The following is a 22,770-nucleotide window of genomic DNA, read 5'->3' on the forward strand; positions in this document are numbered from 1 at the left end:
TTATATAGGATGGTACATGACTATAGTCATCTCTTCTATTTTTGTTTTTTTTTTTGTTGTTGTTGTTGTTGTTAATCCTCACCTGAGGATATTTTTTCCCCCTCATTTATTTTTAGGGAAAGTGGGAGAGGGAAAGACGGAGAGAAACATCGATGTGAAACACATCGATTGGTTGCCTTCTACTCGCGCCCCAACCAGGACCCAGGCTGGGGAGGAGCCTGCAATCAAGGTATAATACATGCCCTTGACTGGAATCAAACTCGGGGCCATTTGGTCCACAGGCCAATGCTCTATCCACTGAGTCAAACCAGCTAGGGCCAGTCTTCTTTTCCAAAATGGTTTTAGCTATTCTAGTTCTTTTGTCTTTTGGTGTATAATTTAGAATAATCTTGTCTATAGTTACAAAAAACGTTCCTGGGATTTGGATTGGAATTTATTAAACCTGTACATCACCCTGTGGAGAATTGGCATCTTTACTGTGCTGAGTCAATTCGTGAACCTGCTATGTCTCTCCATATATTTAGCTCTTGCTTTTTTTTTTTTTTTTTTTTTTAATTGTGTAATCTATAATAATAAAAGCATAATATGCAAATCGATCGAATAGCAGAACTACCATCCACACGACCATTCTATGACACGCACTGGTGCCAGGCCAGCCAAAGCGGGTGCGATGTGATTGGTCGGGGGGCCCTATGATCGCCCCAAAGGGGAAGGCCCAGGCCACTCTCTGCAAGGTGATTGATTGTGGAGTTCTGGCCTCCCTCTGCTGAGTGATGGATCGTGGGGCGATCGATTTGGGGGTCCCACAGAGAGAGGCCCAGACCATTGGCCAGCGACACTGTGGTGGGCGTGTGGGACTGGCCAGCGATGGCCACACAAAAGGAGGCCCAGGCCAGTCAAGCAATTGTATCCCACGCCTGTCGCTTGCAGAGGGAGGCAACCAGTGGCAGGGGGGTGAGGGAGGAGCGAACAGCGCCATACAGATGGCAAACAGTGGCAGCCAGGGGTGAGGATGGGGAAGGAAAGCTCTGATGGCCAACCAGGCCTGGGGACCCTACCTGAGGGGTCCCAGATTATGAGAGGGTGCAGGTTGGGCCGAGGGACACCCTTCCCCTCCCACACTACCTGTGCGTGAATTTTGTGCATCAGTCCTGCAGTCCTAATATATAAAGAGCCAGGGTCTGTCACAACCTAAACAACTGGATGGATGACCAAACAGCAGACTAGGGTCCCTGTCGGTGTGGCGGGAGTCAGTCCTGAGTCATGTAAGTAGAAACCGTAAGATATAGAAACAAGGCAGATCTGTCATTCTACATGGAGAGAGATATTGGCAGGAAAATAGCAGGGAGCCAGAACTCCCATCATCTCATAACAGTAATGAATACCCATTCTCCGCACACACACCCCTACAAACCTTGGGCCAAGTGGGGAACCTGGACTTCTAGTCTCTTCTTGAAAACAATGAGATGGCATCTCACCCTTCCCTTACCAGAGCAGTATCAAAGTAAGTCAGATAAAACAGGGTTGAAAAGGATCCAGAGTTTCATAATGCTCAAAATTTCTAGGTTTCAATTATCAAATTATTTATACAAAGAAGCAGAAAGATCTAAACTGAATAAAAAAGATAATAGATTCTAACATTAAGATAGTAGAGATGATAGAGTTATTTGATAATAAGTTTAAAGTAGCCATCAAAACAATCTTTGCATGAGTGATTTTGAACATCCTTGGGGGGCGGGGGGCGGTTGTTATGGCAAGTAAATAAAAAGTCTCAGCAAAGAAAATGACGCTATAAAGAAGAACCAAATGAAAATTTTAGTACATAAGACTATAATAACTAAAATAAATAATCAGTGAATAGCCTCAAAGCAGAATGGATGGAACAGAGGAAACACAGAACTAGAAAATATAGCAATAAAAGTATCCAATGAGAATAAGGAGGAAATGGGCTTGAAAACAACAACAGAAAAAGATCAGAACCACAGGAACCAGTGGAGTCATAACAAGACAAAACTCTAACGTTTGGAGTCTAGGAAGAAATTAAAGGAGATGGAGCTGAAAGAGTATTTGAAGAAATAATGGCTGAAAAGTCTTGCAATTGGTCAAAAACCAGAAATCTATTAGATGAACCCAAAGATATCAAAACCACATCATGGTCAAACTTCTGAAAAATAAAAACAAAAAAACACTGAAAGTTCTGAATGACGAATAACACTTTATCTGTAAGGAAAAAGTAATTCTCATAACAGTAGGTTTTCATTAGAAACATAAAGTCTAAAAATAAAAACTGTCAACAGAGCCCTATTTCCAATGAAAGTATCCTTCAGCAGTATGGGGAAAATCAAGGCACCTCAGGAAAGAGAAAACACAAATGTAAACAAGAATTGATAAAGAATAATATCCAAATCTCAAAAAATATTTGAAATACATTTAATATCATCTATCCAGGTAAACTCAAATTTATTCCTCCATTACTTACCAGGATAGCTAAAATTAAATATAGTAGGTTTATAATATTAATTATTGGCAAGTATCTTCAGGATCTAGAACTGCTGGTGATTATATAAATTGGATAAAAGGATGCAAAACTATATCTATTAAAACTAAACATATGCCTACATCCTGAGTCATTAAATTTACTGCTTTTATATATCCAAAAGACAAGAGCATATACGTCCTCAAAATAATATGTGAAAGGATGTTTAGCATAGTTTTATTCATATTTTCAAGTTAGAAACAACTTACAAATCTGCCTACAGGAAAGTGGAAGAATGGTAGTAAATTCAAATAATAGAATACTGCATACCTATAGAAAAAGAATAAAATCCTATCTAATAAAAGGCTAATATGCAAATCGACTGAATAGCAGAATGACCGGTCGCTATGACACACATTGACCACCAAGAGCAGATGCTCAATGCAGGAGCTGCCCCCTGGTGGTCAGTGTGCTCCCACAGGGAGAGCGTGCTCAACCAGAAGCCCTGGCGAGTGCAGCAGTGGTTGTAGGAGCCTCTCCCTCGGGGAGCGGGCCTAAGCCATCAGTCAGACATCCACCAAGGGCTCCTAGACTGTGAGAGGGCACAGGCCAGGACGAGGGGACCTCTCCCCCCCTTCCCCAGTGCACATATTCCATGCACTGGGCCTCTAGTTTGTATATAAAAGCCCTGTAAATGTTTTGTATATTTATACCTGAGGTTTTCTGTGGGGTTGGGTTTTTGTTTGTTTGTTTGTTGAGTGTTTATAGATGATACAGTATTTAAAATTTTATTGTCCATGTGTTCACTCCTAATATATTGAAATGCAATGAGTTTTTGCATTTTCATACTGTATTTTACTAGGAGTTGCTTTTTAATATTTTTGTAGAATTTTTTTGTTTTTAATTTGGGAAGATTTTCTTTTTTTTTTTTTTTTAATATATTTTTATTGATTTCAGAGAGGAAGGGGGAGAGAGATAGAAACATCAATGATGAGAGAGAATCATTGATCGACTGCCTCTTGCATCCTCCACACTAGGAACAGAGCCTGAAACCAGAGCATGACCACCTGGTTCATAGGTCGATGCTCAACCACTGAGCCACAATCGCCAGGCTGGGGGATTTTCTATGTAGAAAATTGTCATCTGCATGTAAGAACAACTTTATTTATTTCTTTTCAATGTGTATACTTTTTGTTTGAACCTTCACTTGAGAATATGTTTGTAATTGATTTTAGAGAAAGAGGAAGGGAGAGAGAAAGGATCTTCGATATGGAACATTGATAGGTTGCCTCCCATATCCGCCCCAACTGCCATCTTTTTGTGTACAGGATAATGCTTCAACCAAATGAATCACCAAGCCAGGGTGTGTGTGTGTGTGTGTGTGTGTGTGTGTGTGATGTATGTTATGTATATTATGTGTATATATAATGTACACATATATATATATATGTGTATATATTCTAGAGGCCTGGTGCACGAAATTCATGCAAGAGTAAATCTTACTTCTCCTGGCTGCCAGCACCAACTTCCCGCGTGCAGGCACCCAGGACCCAAGCTGGTTCCCTTCTCCTACCACCAACAGGCACCCGGATCCAGACTGGCTTCCCTCTGGCCCTGGCTTTGTCAGGAAGAACGGCTGGAATGACATCCAGTCTAATTAGCACATTGCCTTTTTATTATTATAGATTTTTTATTTTCTTGCCTTATTGCATTGACTTGAACTTCTAGCACTGTGTTTGTTTAATGAGAATTGTGAGAGCAGATATCCCTTCTTTTTCTCCAATTTGGGAGAAACTGTTGTGTTCACTACTAAGTATAATGTTAGCAGTAGGTATTTTGTAGGTCCTCTTTCTCAACTTAAGGAAGTTTCTCTATTCCTCTTTTTCTTAGAGTTTTTAATCATGAATGGTTGTTCCCCTTTTGTCAAATGCTTATTAATATGCATCAGGTAATGGGATCGTGTAATATTTCTTCTTTAGCCTAGTAATTGTTTTTCAGATATTGAGAACCAGCCTTGAATTCCTGGATAAGCCCAACTTGGTCTTGGTGTCCAAATTTTTTTATACTTTGCTGACTTTTGTATGCAATATTAGCTTTATGAAATGAACTTGAAAGTGTTCCCTCATCTCTTTACGGGAAAAGATTCTGTGGAATTGAAGTTAAATGTTTGGTGGAGTTTTCCAGTTTAACAATCTAGGCCTGGAGATTTCTTTTCTGATCACTTTAAAATTAACCATTTTTTAAATAGGTATAGGGCTATTCAAATTGTTGGGTTTTGATAGTTTGTGTTTTTCAAGGAAAGTAGTCCATTTTCTCTGTTGATAAATTTATGTTGAATTGTTCATAGTATTCCTTTATCTGTTGGATTTCTGGGTGTCCTCTTTCATTTTTAATATTGATAAATTTTATCTTCTCTTTTTCATTGTCAGTTTTGATAGAGGTTTGTCAATTTTATTGATCTTTTCAAAGAAATGGCTTTGCTTTTTTTCCTTTTGTTTTCAATGTCATTGATTTCTGTTTTTTAGTATTTTCATTCTTTTTCTTTTGGACTTATTTTGCTCCTTTTCTCTAGGTTCTTAGGATGAGAATTTGGATTAATGAATTAGAACTTTTCCTCTTGTAATATATGTGTTTTAGTACTATAAATTTCCCTCTTGGCACTGCTTTAGCTGTGTCCAACCACAAATTTTGATACGCTATATTTTTATTTTCACTAGCTCAATACATTTTAAAATTTCCCAAGAGACTTTCTCTTTGATTCATGGCTTATTCAGAATTTCAAAGTATTTGCAGATTCTCCTATTGTCTTTCAGTAATTGATTTTTAGTATGATTCTATTGTGGCTAAAGAATACATTCTGTATGATTTTGCTTCTTTTAAATTTGTCAAGGTTTGGTTTATGGCCCACAATATGATCTACCCTAATGTTTGTCCCTTGGGCACTGGACGAGAATATGTATTTGCCTTTTATTGGGTAGAATGTTCTGTAAATCTCTTATTTGATCCTATATAGTATTAACCTAGAGTCTTTTAGATTGATGATGCTGTGGACTTTTTTGTCTAGTTCTATCAATTGTTGAGAGAGGATTAGTGAAATCTCCTATTATAATTGTAGATTTCTCTATTGTCCTTTCAGATCTATTAGTTTTTGCCTAATATTTTTCAGCTCTATTGTTTGGTGAATGCACTTCCAGAATTACTATGTCTTCTTGGGGATTGACCTTTTAACATTACATAATGGAATTCCGTCTGATAATTTTACTTCCTCTGAAATCCCTTTTATGTTAAGGTAACCATTCTGCTTCTGTCATTAATGTAAGTATGATTTATATCTTTTTCCATTCAACTCACTTATATTGTTGTATTTGAAGTAAGTGTCTCATGGACAGTATTTACTTGGGTCATGTTTCCTGTGGATTACTTGAACATCTTTTTACATCTCCATTTGTTTTGTATCTTTTTACATCTCCAGCGTGTTTGAATTATCTATTTGCATATCTTTTTAGTGGTTGCTGTAGATATTGTTTTAAGTATATACTAGGGGCCCAGTGCATGAATATGTGCACCTTGAAAGGAACTATGGGCCGTGAGTTTGCAGTGAATACCGGGGCAGTCTTGGCCTCATCCTCCATGCACCTGCCTCGGCCTCCAGTCCCCTTTCTGCCAGCTGATCGCTCCTCAGGAGCAGGTTGAGGTAGTGAAGCCCTCAGGGGCGAGCAGGGCTGGCAATCGCTGCTCATACCCACTGACGGAGCCAAGCAATCGTAACCAGCACCGGCTGAGGGTGCGAGCAGTTGCCCTTCGGGACCAGGGGAAGGTGGAGGAGCTCTGAGAGGCTATCAGGGCCGGCAGCCACCACTACACATCCACTGACTATGCCAAACATTGGGGCCGGCAGCGGGTGCAAGCGGTACAAGCGGGACCACAGCGCATGGAAGCAAAGAATTTTCAGTAACCACCAGAGCCTTGTGCCCATGACAGCACCTGGCGTCCCACCTTGGTCTGGCACCCCCGCTCACCTGTTCCACTATCCTGCTGCAACCAACACCCACCATGTTCCACATGCACCCCCGGTGGTCAGCGCATGTCATAGCAACCGGTTGTTTGGTTGTTTCATCATTCGGTCTATTTGCATATTAGTCTTTTATTACCCCGTTTCCCCGAAAATAAGACAGTGTCTTATATTAATTTTTGCTCCCAGAGATGCGCTAGTTCTTATTTTCAGGGGATGTCTTATTTTTCCATGAAGAAGAATACGATACACATTTATTGTTAAATGAAAATAAAGGAAATTTATTGCCTGTATACGGTAGTACAGTAGTTGTCAACACAAACCAGACAAACTGTGAATCCTACAATATCAAGAATTTACTCATTTATTCAATGACAATCATGTCATCATCTTCTGGAACATCATCATAACAATCCAATTCCTGAATTTCCTGGTGAATTTCTTGTGACTCCATTTCTTTCAGAATCAGTGGACCAAATGTCTCATGTTTAGCAATAGCACTCTTTAAATGAGTACTTCTTGTCAAGGTAGCCTGCTCGCAGTGCATTTGCAATGCAACTGTCAGTGATTTTCTCCCATGAATTCTTCACCCAAGTCACAACTTCTTGCAGTGTAGGTTTCACAAAGTTTCCATGCTGATTTCTCTCCATTCTATTTTCAATGTAGTCATTAATTTCCATGCGCAAATTGTCTTTGAATGGCTTGTTTATTGCAATATCAAGAGTCTGGAGATAGGCCTTATTTTCGGTGGGATGCCTTATATTTCACTCAGAAGGAAACCTGTAAGTAGGTCTTTTTTCGGAGGATGTCTTATTTTGGGGGAAACACGGTATATAGGACAAGTCATTACAGTCTGCTGGTATTATCATTTTGCTAGTTTGAAGTATAGAAACCTTAACTTTGTTTATGACCTTCTATTTTACCCCTATTTATGATACAATTATCTTAAATGTTTTCTCTACATACATTTAGAAACAAACCAGTGTTACAAAAATGTTTTAACTACCAAAGATGATTTTAAAAATTTAAGATAAGGAAAGCTTCCCTCTCCCAACCCCTTCCTAATGTTTTAAGCTTCCATCTTTTATCATTTCCTTTCTATTTAGAGAAATACCATTAGTGGTTCTTTTAGGGTAGATTTATTGGCAACAGATTCTTAGTTTCTGAGAATGCCTTTATTTTTATTTTTTTTCTTCATTTCTAAAGTTTATTTTCACTGGGTATAGGATTCTAGGTTGATAGTTTTGTGAGGGGGGTTAGCATTTGAAAAATATTGTGCCACTTTCTTCTGGGCACTGTAGTTTGTGATAATAAATCAAATTGTTTTCTATTTTTTTATTTTAATATTTTCTTATTCAAATTGTTTTCTATTTTTTTATTTTAATATTTTCATTGTGTGTGTTTTGTCAAAATTTTCTTTTTCTTTACTGAATATTTTTTCATTTATCTCAGGCATGTTTGTAATTGCTCATTGAAGCACAGTTATCATGCTTGCTGTGTTTTTATCAGATTGTTCTAATAACAGTTGGAATCTTTGGAATCTTTTATCTGTCCTTTTCATTCAGTTTGAAATCTTCCTGGTTCTTGGTATAACGAGTAATTTTTCACTTGAAACTGGACATATTCATAGTATTTTGTGTTAATTTAAATCTTCTGGTTTTGCTGGCTTTCTCTAACACTGCACTGGCAGGGAAAGTCAGGGACACTATCTCCTTACTGCCAAAGGAGGTAGTTCAGATTTCCCATGTCTCTATTGAGGGTCACATACATGGAGATGGCAGTTTGGGCTTTCTGTGGTCTCCATGGTTATTGCATCGAGGTGATCTCACTACTGCTGGGCAGTGATAAAAATCCCGACTCTCCTTGGCCTCCTCTGACATTCCCAGAAGGGGTGTGGAGAGCCGCCCCTTTACTGTGGGTTGAGCTGACACCCAGGAGGAGGAAGTCTTCCTACCCAGAGGGGATAACAGTCCCAGCTACCTACTTGGTAGGGCTCCTCTTCACTTTCTCACAAGTCTCTTTGGTGTCTGGCAGAAGCAGAGCTGTTATTATCTGAAGGTTTTGTCTTTTAGGCTGTCTTTTCCTGGTCCTTTGGCTTTTGTTGGGATTTTTTTCTTTTCTGTACCCAATGGTGTTTCTGTGTTGCCTGCTTCCTCACTTCCATGTTTGGGATATATGGGGCAAAAATTAAACCCAGGGAGTTCACCACTAAATGTTTCTTAGAACCGGGTTCTCTACTGTTCTGCCTTTTTACCACATTTCAGTCTTATGTTTATCTATACATAAGACACAAGAATTTTATTTGTGCTTAACAGGATAAATAGGAAAAGGTATGGCTACTTTCCAGAAGCGACATCTCTTATTCATGTCAAGAACATGTTTTAATTTCAGAATTGTGTTGTTCTTAACTTTACCCTGTGTATATGGGTAGGCAAAAGTAGGTTTACAGTTGTGAGTATGCAAAATAGTTTATTCTTATAGCATTATTTATTAACTAGGGGCCCGGTGCACAAAATTCGTGCACTGGTGGGGGGGTCCCTCAGCCAATCCTGCCCCCTCTCACAGACTGAGAGCCCTCAGGAGGTGACCTACTGACGGGGAGTGGACCTAAGCTGCAGTTTGGCCTTCCTCTGTGGGAGGCGACCAGGCTGATCAGGGGAAGGCACCAGCCCCATCACCCCACTGCTGCTGCCACTGTCACAGCCGCCAAGGTGTTTTCATTAACACAGACTCCAGTCCCTTCACCATGAAAAAATGACAACTTTCTTTAGGCACTTTCAAGATGTGTCTTTCATAGGATAAGACTTTTTTTTTTTCTTTTCTTTTTTATCCTCACCTGAGGATATGTTTTCATTGATTTTTAGAGAACTCGGAAGAGAGGGAAAGACAGAGAGAAACATCAATGTGAGAGGGACACTTCGATTGGTTGCCTCCTGCATGAGACCTGACCTGGGCCCTGGCTAGGGAGGAGCCTGCAACCTAGGTACATGCCCTTGATCAGAATTAAACCCAGACCCTGAGATTGCCAGGCCGGGGCTCTGTCCACTGAGCTAAACTAGCTAGGGCAGGATATGAAATTTCTTAGCCCATCCAGCAGCAGACCTTAGCTTTTCCTCCCGGAGTATGGTGGAAAAACCCTAAATCACCTTCTTGCATTCTTATTACTCAAGTTACCGAGAACACTGTGAGAGGCAGCTTACAGGGAGCTTAGCCAATGGGCCTTCAGAAAAGGGGTTTCCACCCTAACCGATTTGGCTCAGTGGATAGAGCATCGGCCTGCAGACTGAAGGGTCCCAGGTTCGATTCCGGTCGAGGGCTCAAACCTTGGTTATGGGCACATCCCCAGTAGGAGGTGTGCAGGAGGCATCTGATCGATGTTTCTCTCTCATCAATGTTTCTAGCTTTCTATCCCTCTACCTTTCTGTGAAAACTCAATAAAATATATTTAAGAAAAGAAAAGAAAAGGTGTTTCCTCTGCAGCTCATGCACAGAGGACCTCCTGCATTGTGTCTGCAGAGTTTCTGTCCACTGGGCTGGGGGCATGCCCCAAGCCACACTGCTGGGGAGCTGCTGGAAGCATGCCCCCAGTGCCCCGCTTTCTGTCTGCTGGGCCGGGGGCATGTCCCAAGCCGCCCAGCGACTCTGAGCAGCCCCCAGCTCAGAATCTGTCCGCTTGGCATGTCCCAAGCCGCTCCGCAGTGGCTCAGAGTTCACCCCCACCCAAAACCCACTGGGCTTCCGTCTGCTGGGCTGGGGGCTTGTCCCAAGCCACGCGGTGTGGGCTCAGAGCTCACCCTCGCCCAGCACCCGCTGGTCTTCTGTCTACTGGGCTTCTGATAGCACGCCCCTGGCCTATCAGCCCAGCGTTCTGTCTGCAGCCTTCCTCCCTCTGAGACCTAGGAGTGGGATGCTGGCGCTATGGGCGTTGCTATCTTTGTAGCAGAGTGATGGTTAATTTGCATATTACTCTTTTTATTAGATAGGATTTTTGTATTATAACTTATACCTACTTTTGCCCACCCTTATATAGAGAGTGTCCCTCCAAAATATATACTCACTTTGAATAACATAAAGACAGTGTTTATTAACATACATTTTATTTTCAAAATGTAATAGAATCTGAAGACATTGTATATACATTTTTGGGGGACACCCTGTATTACTTTTCCAGGCAATGAAGAGCAGGTTAATTTGAAATTTAAATGAATTCCAAAAAGCAAGCATTCATTGGGGGAAACACACCATTTGGCTTCATCTGTGTTTATTAGAGTCATATATAGATGCTGTGCGGGGTGGTTTTTAATTTATGAAGGAAGATATTATAAGGGAGGATCACATAGTTATAAGTAGTCAGTGGTTGCCTCTAAATATTTTGCACTAGAAAGTAGTAAAAAGATAACATTATTCTTTGTGTAGTTAGAATAAACTGCTTACCTGGTACTGAGATGTTGTTAGTAGACTTCATTTTCTCAAGCTATCTTTAACAAGAGGTTACAGTAATTCTCAGGTTATGACTATCTCTCAGAAGATTGAGACTAAATAAAAATTTCAGAGCTTTGGTAGCTATCAAGAACTGTACACATATGATACTGCCGTAACTTGTCCTCCTGCAAAGACATACTCTACACTTATAGGACATTTTACTTTTATAATTTGTAGAATCCTAGAATCTTAAAATTACAGAGATCTTTTATGTTAACTAATTTTGAAAATAATTTGGGAACTTCTATAATAGGTATAACTCGGTTGTTATGAGGGATACTCTACTATCTCAAGAGCAGGGCATTTATCTTAAATAGTTCTAATGTTTACCAGCCTCCTATGTGCATAAGAAGTCCCTCTGAGAGGATTGAGACTCTTATACTCTGAGACTCTTGGTCTTGTTTTCATTTGTGTCACTTTAAGAAATGGATGTTGGATTTACGGATGGCTCACAGTACTGGGTTTTTCCCCCTTCTTTAGTGACAATCTTAAACCAAGACTGTCTTGTCTTGTTACTTTATTTGGTAGAATTTTTTAAATTTAGGGGCCAGACTACATATGTTTTTTAGGAAATTCCTTGTTATTATATTGGCTATTATTTTCCCTTGCCCAGTCCTTCTCCACACTTTCCCAATCCATTTTCACTTGCTTCAGGTCATCAGAAAAGTGTTGATAAGGCAAGGCACTATGAGATATCTTCTACATTGGCATAATCCATTAATACAATAGTAATTTTGGATACCTCTGTAGAAGATGGTATAAATAATGTCTACTCTTCAAATCAAAAATATTTTTTCCGCCAAAGCCGGTTTGGCTCAGTGGTAGAGCGTCGGTCTGCGGACTGAAAGGTCCCAGGTTCGATTCCGGTCAAGGGCATGTACATTGGTTGCAGGCACATCCCCAGGAGGGGGCGTGCAAGAGGCAGCTGGTCGATGTTTCTCTCTCATCGATGTTTCTAGTTCTCTATCCCTCTCTCCTCCTCTCTGTAAAAAATCAATAAAATATATTTTAAATAAACAAATAAATATTTTTTCCTGGTTTGGTTTGTTACTAGTAACTATGCATTGTTATAGATGACCTGATAATTTAGGTATGTTTTTCCATTTTAAAATATTTTAGTACTTGTCTTGATTTTATTTTACCTATTTTAAAAATATTTCCAGGAAATCCACTTACCCTGGATATATTGAACCTCTATCTGGAACCAGATGGAACAAAAAGGCTACTTAACTACTTGCTTGATAATTTGGCAGGTACTGCAAAAAGAAGTAAGTGGTCATTTATTTAAACCATTTTTTTAGGAAGACATATAAGAATATTGCTTAATTTTGTGTTTAATATTTAACTAGTTTCAACAGAACAACCACCTCCAAGATCTTGGATTATGTTACAAGAACCAGACAGAACAAGACCAACTGGTTGGTAGCATTATTTTTTAACACTTATTTTTATTTGGTATTTATAAACCTAACAAATCAGCAACTGTAGATTATGGGCAGTGTTACAGTAGAGTGCTTATAGATAATCTGATTTGGGTGTTAATAATAAAGATTTAATTCTTGCTCACCTGGCCTCTCTGTCACCTTAATAAAAAGTATGCTATACAGCAGTGCTCCTCAGCCAGAGATGATTTAGTCCCCAGGGCCCATTTGGCAAAATCCGGAAGCATTTTTTTTTTTTTTTTTTTTTTAATATATATATATATATATTTTTTTTTTTTTTTTAAATATATTTTTTATTGATTTTGTACAGAGAGGAAGGGAGAGAGATAGAGAGTTAGAAACATCGATGAGAGAGAGTCATCGATCAGCTGCCTCTTGCACACCCCCTACTGGGGATATGCCCGCAACCAAGGTACATGCCCTTGACCGGAATCGAACCCGGGACCCTTCAGTCCCCAAGCCGACGCTCTATCCATTGAGCCAAACCGGTCGCGGCCGGAAGCATTTTTTGGTTGTCACACTGGTGAAGTGCTACTGGCATCTCAGAGATGCTACAAATATCCTGCAGTGCACAGCCCCCCACAATGCAGAATTTATACTCAATGTCAGTAGTGCTACTGTTAAGAAACCCTGCTAATAAAGTATTGATCAAATTCAGTTATAATGAATATACAAAAATCTTTTTATATTGGAAGTTTCTAAACCCTAGTATGTTCCAAATGTAATTGATACTTCAAAATTGAAAGATAGCCAACTTACTTGAGGATTGAATTAATGAACTCTGATCTCCTTTTAACTTAAATTGAATGAAAATAATTTGAGCCCAGCCAGTATCGCTCAGTGCTTGAGCATTGATCCATGAACCAAGAGGTCGCTGATTTGATTCCCCGATTCCCAGTGGGGGGTGGGCAGGGGGCAGCCAGTCGATGATGTTTCTATCTCATCGATGTTTCTGTCTGTCACTCTCCCTTCCTCTCTCACCAAAATTCAATAAAAACATTTTTAAAAAACAAAATAATTTGAGAACTTGTAACAAGATTTGGTCTGTGATATTTCTTTCCCCTGTGGATTAAAACCATTCTTTTTTTAATATATTTTATTGATTTTTAAAAAATATATTTTATTGATTTTTGTACAGAGAGGGAGAGAGATAGAGAGTTAGAAACATCAATGAGAGAGAGTCATCGATCAGCTGCCACTTGCACACCCCCTACTGGGGATATGCCCGCAACCAAGGTACATGCCCTTGACCAGAATCGAACCCGGGGCCCTTCAGTCCCCAAGCTGATGCTCTATCCATTGAGCCAAACCAGTCCCGGCAATATTTTATTGATTTTTTTACAGAGAGGAAGGGAGAGAGATAGAGAGCTAGAAACGTTGGTGAGAGAGAAACATTGACTGGCTGCCTCTTGCACATCCCCTACTGGGGATGTGCCCGCAACCAACTACATGCTCTTGACCGGAATCGAACCCGGGACCCTTCAGTCCGCAGACCAACGCTCTTCCACTGAGCCAAACCGGTTTCGGCTCCTCTGTGGATTAATAATCATTTCTCTATAGAAGAAAACTAGACATGTCTATTAAAAAAAATAACTGTCAGATCTCCACATTTTACAATAATAGAAGGAGCACAAAAATGAGGAACCTGGTCTTAGAGGCTGAGAGCTCGAGATTTTAATGTTACCTTAGGAACCTTTTGTTCATACCTCTGTGGCAGGTAATACAGTCATTTCATAGTTTGTTCATGTATAGTATGTCCTTCCTCATTATTTGACTTTATTGAATATATGGAATCAATAAAGTCAAACAACATTTAAGTGAAGACTATTGAAAATAACTGTGTGCTTTATTTCTGCCACGTGTTGAATAAGTAAAGTTATCTTTCCTACAGCCTTGTTTTCTGTCATGTGCTATAATGTTCTTTGTGATAAATATGCGACCCGGCAGTTATATGGCTACTGTCCATCATGGGCACTAAATTGGGATTACAGGAAAAAGGCCATTATTCAAGAAATCCTGAGCTGCAGTGCTGATATCATAAGTCTTCAGGTAAGTCATCAGAAGTCACAACTTTAACAATTCTTAAAATAGTGGCTTTTTCTGTTTTTAGTGAATCCTGGAAGAATTCACTGCCTGTTTTGTTCTGTAGCACTGTGCTGCCAAATTAAGCAAATGGGTTAAGCTGGGTTTAAGCATTTACTATGACCGCCTAAATACCCGCCTTTCCCTTTGTAAGGCCCCGTGCACACTGTTTTTTTTAATTGAGTGGCAGTGTTACTGAAATTATGGTATTGTCAGGTATGATTTTGTTTTACCACTGGTAATGATAGATTCGGGCAGAGCGGAAAGAGCATTCAACGTGGATGCACAGTAACTTAGGTTCTCAGGCCGTCTCTCAAAACGTATCCGACTCTGGGCGTCACTTTCTACTAGATCAGTATTTTGAAGTGATTTTAAGCTCTCAGACTACATATATATGTATATCTAAAGTTAATGTATGTGATTGATTTTGTCTTATGAATAACTTTGCTGTTTGCAATTTTTCAGGAGGTTGAAACAGAACAGTATTACAGTTTTTTTCTGGTAGAACTGAAAGAACGTGGCTATAATGGATTCTTTAGTCCTAAATCTAGAGCTAGGACAATGTCAGAACAAGAAAGAAAGCATGTTGATGGCTGTGCAATATTTTTCAAGACAGAAAAGTAAGTCATCTTATTTTTAACAAAGAAAATTGTCTCTCTTTGCAGGGTGGGGACCACGAGTATAGAAATTATTTGGCAAATGAAAGAATGAAGCATTCTATTATACTTAAGAAAATAGTACTTTTTACTTTAGAGGGTTTTATTTTATTTTGAATAATTAGAAATAAACTTGTTTTAAAGATATGTTGAAAGTGCTGCTGTTTCTTCAGGTGTTTAGTAGGGTTTAACTCCAATTGTTAATTGAAACACCTTGCAATTAACATTCCCTGCAGGATTCTTAAACCTATAATTTGGAAAACAATATTTAAAAATTACAAGATGGAATAATCCAACACAAACAGAAGATTATCCTAAGTTGTAAAGGTTAAAATCAAGATGTTATCAGTAACCGATTGAGAACAACTTTAAACGGGTGTGGGAAGCTTGGTGGTAAATGTGGAGGATTTCCATTATGTAATTTACATGCCATCATATCTAAGGAAGTTTGAAAAAACAGCAATTCCCACAAAGCTAATATCCTTATATTCCCATTTTTATGTGTTTGTGTGTTTGTTTTTGTTTTAGATTTACTTTGGTTCAGAAACACACTGTTGAATTTAATCAGCTAGCAATGGCAAATTCAGAAGGGTCTGAAGCTATGCTGAACAGAGTTATGACAAAAGATAACATTGGAGTTGCAGTACTACTAGAACTTCGAAAGGAATTGATTGAAAAGTCATGTGAGTGACCTCTTCACTTCCTGTAAAATTGACCTCCAAAATTTAATAGGAAAAAAACTTGTTATGTAATAATAGTCTTGTTTAACACCTGAAGAAACTCAGTGAGAATTTAAATGGTTTCTAAATTATCATATCTCGTTTTCTCTACCAAAAAGCTTAAGGTGAGAGAGCATTGCCAAGCCAAGTATTTCAAACCTTGAAATGCATAAATCTCCAAGAATTTTTCACATAAAAGAAAGGTTGAAGTAATAATTAGTTAAAATAATTCCTTAGAGAGAACTCCATGCACTTCTGTAATTTCTTGGCAGCAAGGATATTGTGTAAGCAAAATTCTCTTCCTGACCCACTTGTAATCATTTTTTTAAAGGTCTCATGTTTTGGAGAAATCAGCCACTTATTTCAAATAACAGTGGCCATCATGCTGAGAACTGAAATTTCTGTCATAGGAACAGTTGGAACTGCAGTTATGTAAATTGAAGGATAGAAAGATGGAACTTAGTGACCGTCTTAAATACAGCTTAAGAAAAGAGTAGATTTAATTGTATGAGGCTTGATTTAATACATCTGAATTAAGACCAGAAGTTTCAAGGAGATACACCTACTTAAAAACCACGCTGTTCCAAATAGAATGGGCTGTTTTTGTTCAAGAAATGAATACCCTATGTTAGAAGTACACAACCTGAGGTCTAAATGGCTATTTCTCAGGTTTGTTGTAGGCTAGATTAAGTCATTATGTGAGAGATTTATTCTGTCAGTTTTAGAGTCCTTAAGACTCTGAGATATTACTTGCATTCAGACCCTGTAAGGATATTTGGGTTAATAGAGGGGTTCTGTTTTCTTTTTAGCGAACACAGCAGGAAAGCCACATCTTGGAACAGAAAAACAACTTCTTCTCGTGGCTAATGCTCATATGCATTGGGACCCTGAGTACTCGGATGTGAAGTTAGTTCAGACAATGATGTTTCTCTCAGAAGTGAAGAACATTATTGATGAAGCCTCACGAAGCCTCCACTCGAGCGCATTAGGAGAACTGGGGAATATTCCACTGGTGTTGTGTGCAGATCTTAATTCTTTGCCGGACTCTGGTAAGAAAAGAATGTTCGTCTGTGTAGAATGCTTTTTGACTTAAATGTTTTTATAATGTATTATTTCTGATAATTCCAAATTTAGTGCAAACAAATTAAGTTTGTAGTGGCAGCTGTGAATCAAGTTCAAAATTTTTTTGGAATAGGGGGACCATTTTGAAAATGAAATAGTATGAAACCTCAAGAGGAAGGACATTAATCATCTTTGATAAACACATAGATAATAACTTGAAATAACTCATTAAAGAACATGTCATTTTGTTTTAATATCCCCAGTATATAAAAGTGTTGGCAAAAGTGGGGTTACAGTTGTTTATATGGAAAATCATACAATAATTAATAAATAATACAAGAATAAGCTCTGTGTTTTGTGTACTCACAGTTGTAGCCCTACTTTTGCCTATCCCTGTGTATAATCCAGGCTGAAAGGGTTTTAAGACAGCCTCTTTGGGATTCCAACATGTAATATGATCCAGTTTAAATTTGATCATATAATTCAGGATCTCAAATTTTGGTGGGCTTGATTTAAAAAATCCACTGCAGGTGGAAATTGAAATTATTTACACAGATCAGGCAAGTGATTTTAACAAAAAAGAATAGGAATTTTTATTTTTATCACAAAGTAGATTACAGAAAGCCATATTCTTAAAACTTTTCCATAGATGGTACAGTGAATGAACCATCCTATATAATAAAAGGCTAATATTGATATGCAAATCGACCGAATAGCAGAACAACCTGTTGCTATGATGTGGACTGACCACCAGGGGGCAGCACTCAACGTAGGAGCTGCCCCTTGATCGTTAGTGTGCTCCCACAGGGGGAGTGCTGCTCAGCCGGATGCTGGGCTCATGGATGGCGAGCCCAGCAGCAGTGGCAGGAGCCTTTCCCACCTCCATGGCCCCACTAAGGATGCCGGGTTAGGCCTGCTCCTCTGCTTAGGCGGACATCCCCCAAGGCAGTGGTCAGCAAACTCTTAGCAGAGCCAAATATCAACAGCACGATGATTGAAATTTCTTTTGAGAGCTGAAAACCGACTTCTGCACATGGGCCCCAAAGTTTTAGTCACACTGTATGCGCCCGCATGTGGTATTTTGTGGAAGAGCCACACTCAAGGAGCCAAAGAGCCGCATGAGGCTCTCAAGCTGCAGTGTGCCGACCACTGCCCCGAGGGATCCAGAACTGAGAGAGGGCGCAGGCAGGGCTGAGGGACCCCACCGGGCCTTTAGTAACCCTTATAATATCAATTCTAAGTACAGTCAAGCCTAATTTCTTAAACATCCCCCATCTCCACCAAGTTACTCACAGGAAAAAATGTTTCTTTTTTTGGGTTTTAGATCCAACCCTTCAAGCTGATACCTCAAAATGACAAAAAGCTCTCTCTGGCAACAAAGGAGAGAATGCTTTAAAACATAAAGACGCTGTCAAGAGTGCTAATGTTGCTAAGATCATTGAAAGAGCAATGATCACAGGCCATTGAAGAGATATAGAGAATCTGTTGTTGATTCGGATAAACAAGCAGTCAGTGACAGCATTTTGCAGACTATGCTACATGAACAAGCAAAGATGCTTTATGCTGACCTGACCTATCAAAAGACACCCCTGGAATGAGTGCTAAAAGTGATTCCTTTAAGGCTAGTAGTGGGTGGTTTGATAAATTTAAGAAAGAAGTGTTTGTTTATAGATTAGACATGTACTTTACATAAGAAAGGTTAAAACTGAATCATTTGAGGGTCTGAAACAGATGTCTTCAGTTTACATTATTTCTAATGGGAAAAAGTGATTCCGTTTTCAAATAGCCTTCTGGAACGAAGTAAGCTCACGAACCAATGTTTTGTTTTTGTTTTGTTGTTTGTTTGTTTTGTATTTCAACTCCTTGTATCTAAGATCCATAATTATTTAGTCTATCTCATCAAGCTATCTGGGCATTACTAGGACTGAAGAAATTGAGAATTATCCCCTGGCAATTTCTCTTAACATGCCTCCCACCCCCTGTTTAGCTGCAAAGTATCCTAGGGGCAAAGAGAGACTTGCCAAATCATTCAGATTCAAAAGCCCATTTCAGTGTTTAAAACATAGTAATTTTCCAATTGAAAACTAGGCAAAGGACCCAAATAGGCATGTCTCCAAAAAGGATAAACAAATGGCCAATATACATATGAAAAAATGTTCAAAGTCATTAATCACCAGAGAGTTGCAAATTAAAACTATAATGCAACATCACCTCACACCTGCCAGAATGGCTCCCATCCGAAAATCAACAAACAGCAAGTGTTGGTGAGTATGTGGAGAAAAGGGAACCCAAGCACACTGCTGGTGGGAATGCAGACTGGTGCAGCCACTGTGGAGAACAGTCGAGTTCCTCAGAAAATTAACAATGGAGCTGCCTTTGACCCAGCCATCCCACTTCTAGGAATATATCCTAAGAAACCAGCAACACCAGTCAGAAAGGGTATATGCACCCCTGTGTTCATAGCAGTGTTCTTTATAATAGACAAGATCTGGAAACAACCCAGGTGCCATCAGTGGATGAATGGATAAAAGAGGTGTGGTACGCTTACACTATGGAGTGCCATGTGGCTTTAAAAAAGAGAGAAGAAGAAGAAACAAAACCTTTATGCAGCATATGAAACTGGAGAATATTATGCTAAGCAAAATAAGCCAGTCAGACAAATAACATATGATCTCAATTATATGTGGAAAATAATGAACAAAATAAACTGACGAACAAAGTAGGATCATCGGCATGGAAGCATGGAACAGACTGGCAGATCTCAAAGTGGAGGGGAGGGTGGGGACTGGAAGAAATTAATCTAAGAACATATATGCATACATAGACACTGACACAGACAACAACATGATGAAGGCTAATGGAAGGGGGGCAAAAAGGGGAGAGACAAAGGTGGGTAGAAATGGGGGACACATGTAATAGTGTCAACGATTAAAACAAAAAACAGTATTTTAATAACAAACACAGGGAAAATGTCCAAACTTGCTAAATTTTTAAAAATATATATTTTTAGCCCTAACTGATTTGGCTCAGTGGGTAGAGCATCAGCCTGCAGACTGAAGGGTCCCAGGTTTGATTCTTGTCAAGAGCACATGCCCAGGTTACAGGCTCAATCCCTAGTGGGGGCATGCAGGAGGCAGCTGATCAATGATTCTCATCATTGATGTTTCTCTCTCCCTCTTCCTTCCTCTCTGAAATCCATAAAAATATATTTAATAAATAAATTTAAAAGGGAATATGAATACTACCCTATTGATTTTAAATATTTTATAGGAAGGGTGGGTAGAGAGAGAAAGAGAAATATCAGTGAAGAGAGAGAATCATTGATTGGCTGCCTCTTGCACGCCCCTTACTGGGCTGAGGATTGAGCTTGTAACCTGGGCATTTGCCCTGACCTGGAATCAAGCCATGACCTCCTGGTTCATAGATAGGTAGATGCTCAACCACTGAGCCACTCCAACTGGGCCAACCTTGCCAATTAAATGGAAACTAAAATATATGTTTGTAGAGCTCATCTTGTGCTTTGGAAATTGGAGAAATAGAGTCCAGGGATGGTAAACTTGCTTTGTAACTAACTGGTGGTATTCTCTTTCATAGTTGCCACTATATATAATAGGACAATGAATTCTAATCTTGCTATTTTATACCAAGTAAATAATTTAGGCTAATAAAACCTACATACTAAGATGTTGATTATGGGGTTAATTCTTTTTAAAAAGTAGAAACAGGCTGAGTTTTTAAAAAAGGAAAGGAAACTAGTTTTAACAGATGTTATGCTCCAGCTCTGCCTGTTGTATTGTACAACCATGTAAAAAAAAAAAAAAAAAAAAATAGCCCTGGCTGGTTTGGCTCAGTGGATAGAGCATCGGCCTGTGGAGCAAAGGGCCCCAGGTTCAAATCCAGTCAAGGACACATGCCTGGGTTGTGACCTCGGTCCAACCTACAGGAGGCAGCCAATCAATGACTCCCTCTCATTGATGTTTCTATCTCTCCCTTCCTCTCCCTTCTTCTCTGAAATCAATAAAAATATATATATTTTAAAAATAATAATGAAAAAAGTGGTTCAGTGTGCTCAGTGGTTTGTATGAACCAGGAGGCCATGGTTTGATTCCCAGTCAGGGCATATGCCCGGGTTGTGGGATTGATCCCCATTATAGGGCAGGCAGGAGGCAACGGATCAATGATTCTCTCTCATCACTGATGTTTCTCTCCCTCTCCCTTCCTCTCTGAAATCAATAAATATATATATATTTAAAGGTATTTGAGACTACACATAGTTCATGTAAAACGGTAAAGTGAAGTATAAAATATTCGGTATACTATAATTAAAGCCATGTACAAATGGATTTTTAAAAATATTTTTATTCATTTCAGAGAGGAAGGGAGAAGGAGAGAGAGAAATATAAATGAAAGAGAATAATTGATCGGGGCATGTACAAATGGATTTAGACAAGATCTGGCAAATGTAAAAATCCATTTATTTATTTATTTATTTATTTTTTTTTTTTTTTTTTTTTTTATGTGCCTCAGACATGAAACATCTCTGGCCACCGACACAGGCATCAGCTAGGATAAACTAAGGACTGTACATCTGCTTTGCCCATTGCCAGGGGGTTAAAACTCCATTTTAAAACTCAGATTTTAGAAAGTATAATATAAAACTACTTACAATTGAATTATCTTTTTAGTTGTGTTTTATGCAGCATATGTTATACTTGATCTTGTAAAAAGTCCATTTATTTTCATTCTAGGTGTTGTAGAATATTTGAGCACTGGTGGAGTAGAAACAAACCATAAAGACTTTAAGGAGCTGAGATACAATGAAAGTCTTACGAACTTTAGCTGTAATGGGAAAAATGGGACCACCAACGGGAGGATCACTCATGGTTTCACGTTGAAGAGTGCCTATGAGACTGGCCTGATGCCTTACACAAATTACACGTTTGATTTCAAGGTGAGTTTTGGAATTAGTAAACTTGTAAAAACTTCATTTTTTAAAGGAGAGTCTTATTACTTTGTCAAGTCTTTAAAATGTGAGTATGTGTTCAGATTAGGCAATCTTGAGTTGGTTTATAGGAATATTCTAGATAACTTAGAATCATTTCATTTTTGGGGTCAATTATGTTTTTTATCGACTCAATAAAAGGTGGATTTGCCATACCATAGGCCCTCAGATGAGGTCATTTTTTTTTTCAACATCATTTCATTATAATGTTGATGAGATGCCATGGGAACTTAACTCTTGTTTATATCAACTAGACTCTGGTAAAATTCAGTTCATTATACGTTGTTTTGCTTAAAGTTGCAGAACCTATCTAGACATTGAATAAGGACTTACTGTATCTAGTTTGGTGTCAGTTGGGATGAGCTGTTCCGTCTCCATGTTAATTAAACTGAAACCTACTCCTTGAGTACTAACATGTAGTTTATTGTTGGTCATTTTTAAGTTGCTAGAATATATTTGTATGCCTTATAGTCGACAGCTTACAGTGTAGAGACTTTCTTTAGTGATTCTCTTTACTTCTAGTATCAGTGGTTATTTAGGGTTTGTGTTCAGCTGTCCTTTCTAGCCTCCTTTTGCATTTCTGCTTTCTTGTATCCTAGTCTTCCATTTCTAACCTGATGGAACACGAATCGTTCAGGTTGGATTATTTATTAGAGTGCAAATACTAGTGTTAACTGGTTCTTAATTTTGGTGGGGAGGGCTCTTTAGACTCTTTAAAGAAACTGTTGAAAGCCATGATAGTTTTTTATTTGACTTTGGAACTGTAGGTTATTATGTAGTCCTGGTAACAGGAGTGTGTGGAGTTGAAGAGAGATTAGAGTAGACTCCAGGAAAACT

General features: G+C 38.9%; 1 protein-coding gene across 2 annotated transcripts in view; it reads left to right on the plus strand.

The window, feature by feature from the left end:
• Positions 1-22,770, plus strand: part of CNOT6 (CCR4-NOT transcription complex subunit 6) — a 72,592-nt gene that overhangs the window by 45,030 nt on the left and 4,792 nt on the right. The window contains exons 5-11 of one of the 2 annotated variants that reach the window (XM_084885253.1): positions 12,134-12,223; positions 12,320-12,388; positions 14,304-14,461; positions 14,960-15,114; positions 15,679-15,833; positions 16,679-16,918; positions 21,680-21,882. In XM_084885253.1, the coding sequence (XP_084741379.1) occupies positions 12,134-12,223; positions 12,320-12,388; positions 14,304-14,461; positions 14,960-15,114; positions 15,679-15,833; positions 16,679-16,918; positions 21,680-21,882 (1,070 nt within the window). Of the gene's footprint in view, positions 1-12,133; positions 12,239-12,319; positions 12,389-14,303; positions 14,462-14,959; positions 15,115-15,678; positions 15,834-16,678; positions 16,919-21,679; positions 21,883-22,770 lie in introns of both variants that reach the window. The other variant, XM_084885252.1, reaches the window with a different exon arrangement.

Source organism: Pipistrellus hanaki (assembly GCF_964339955.1).
Source record: "Pipistrellus hanaki genome assembly, chromosome: 5".
NCBI lineage: Eukaryota > Metazoa > Chordata > Mammalia > Chiroptera > Vespertilionidae > Pipistrellus > Pipistrellus hanaki.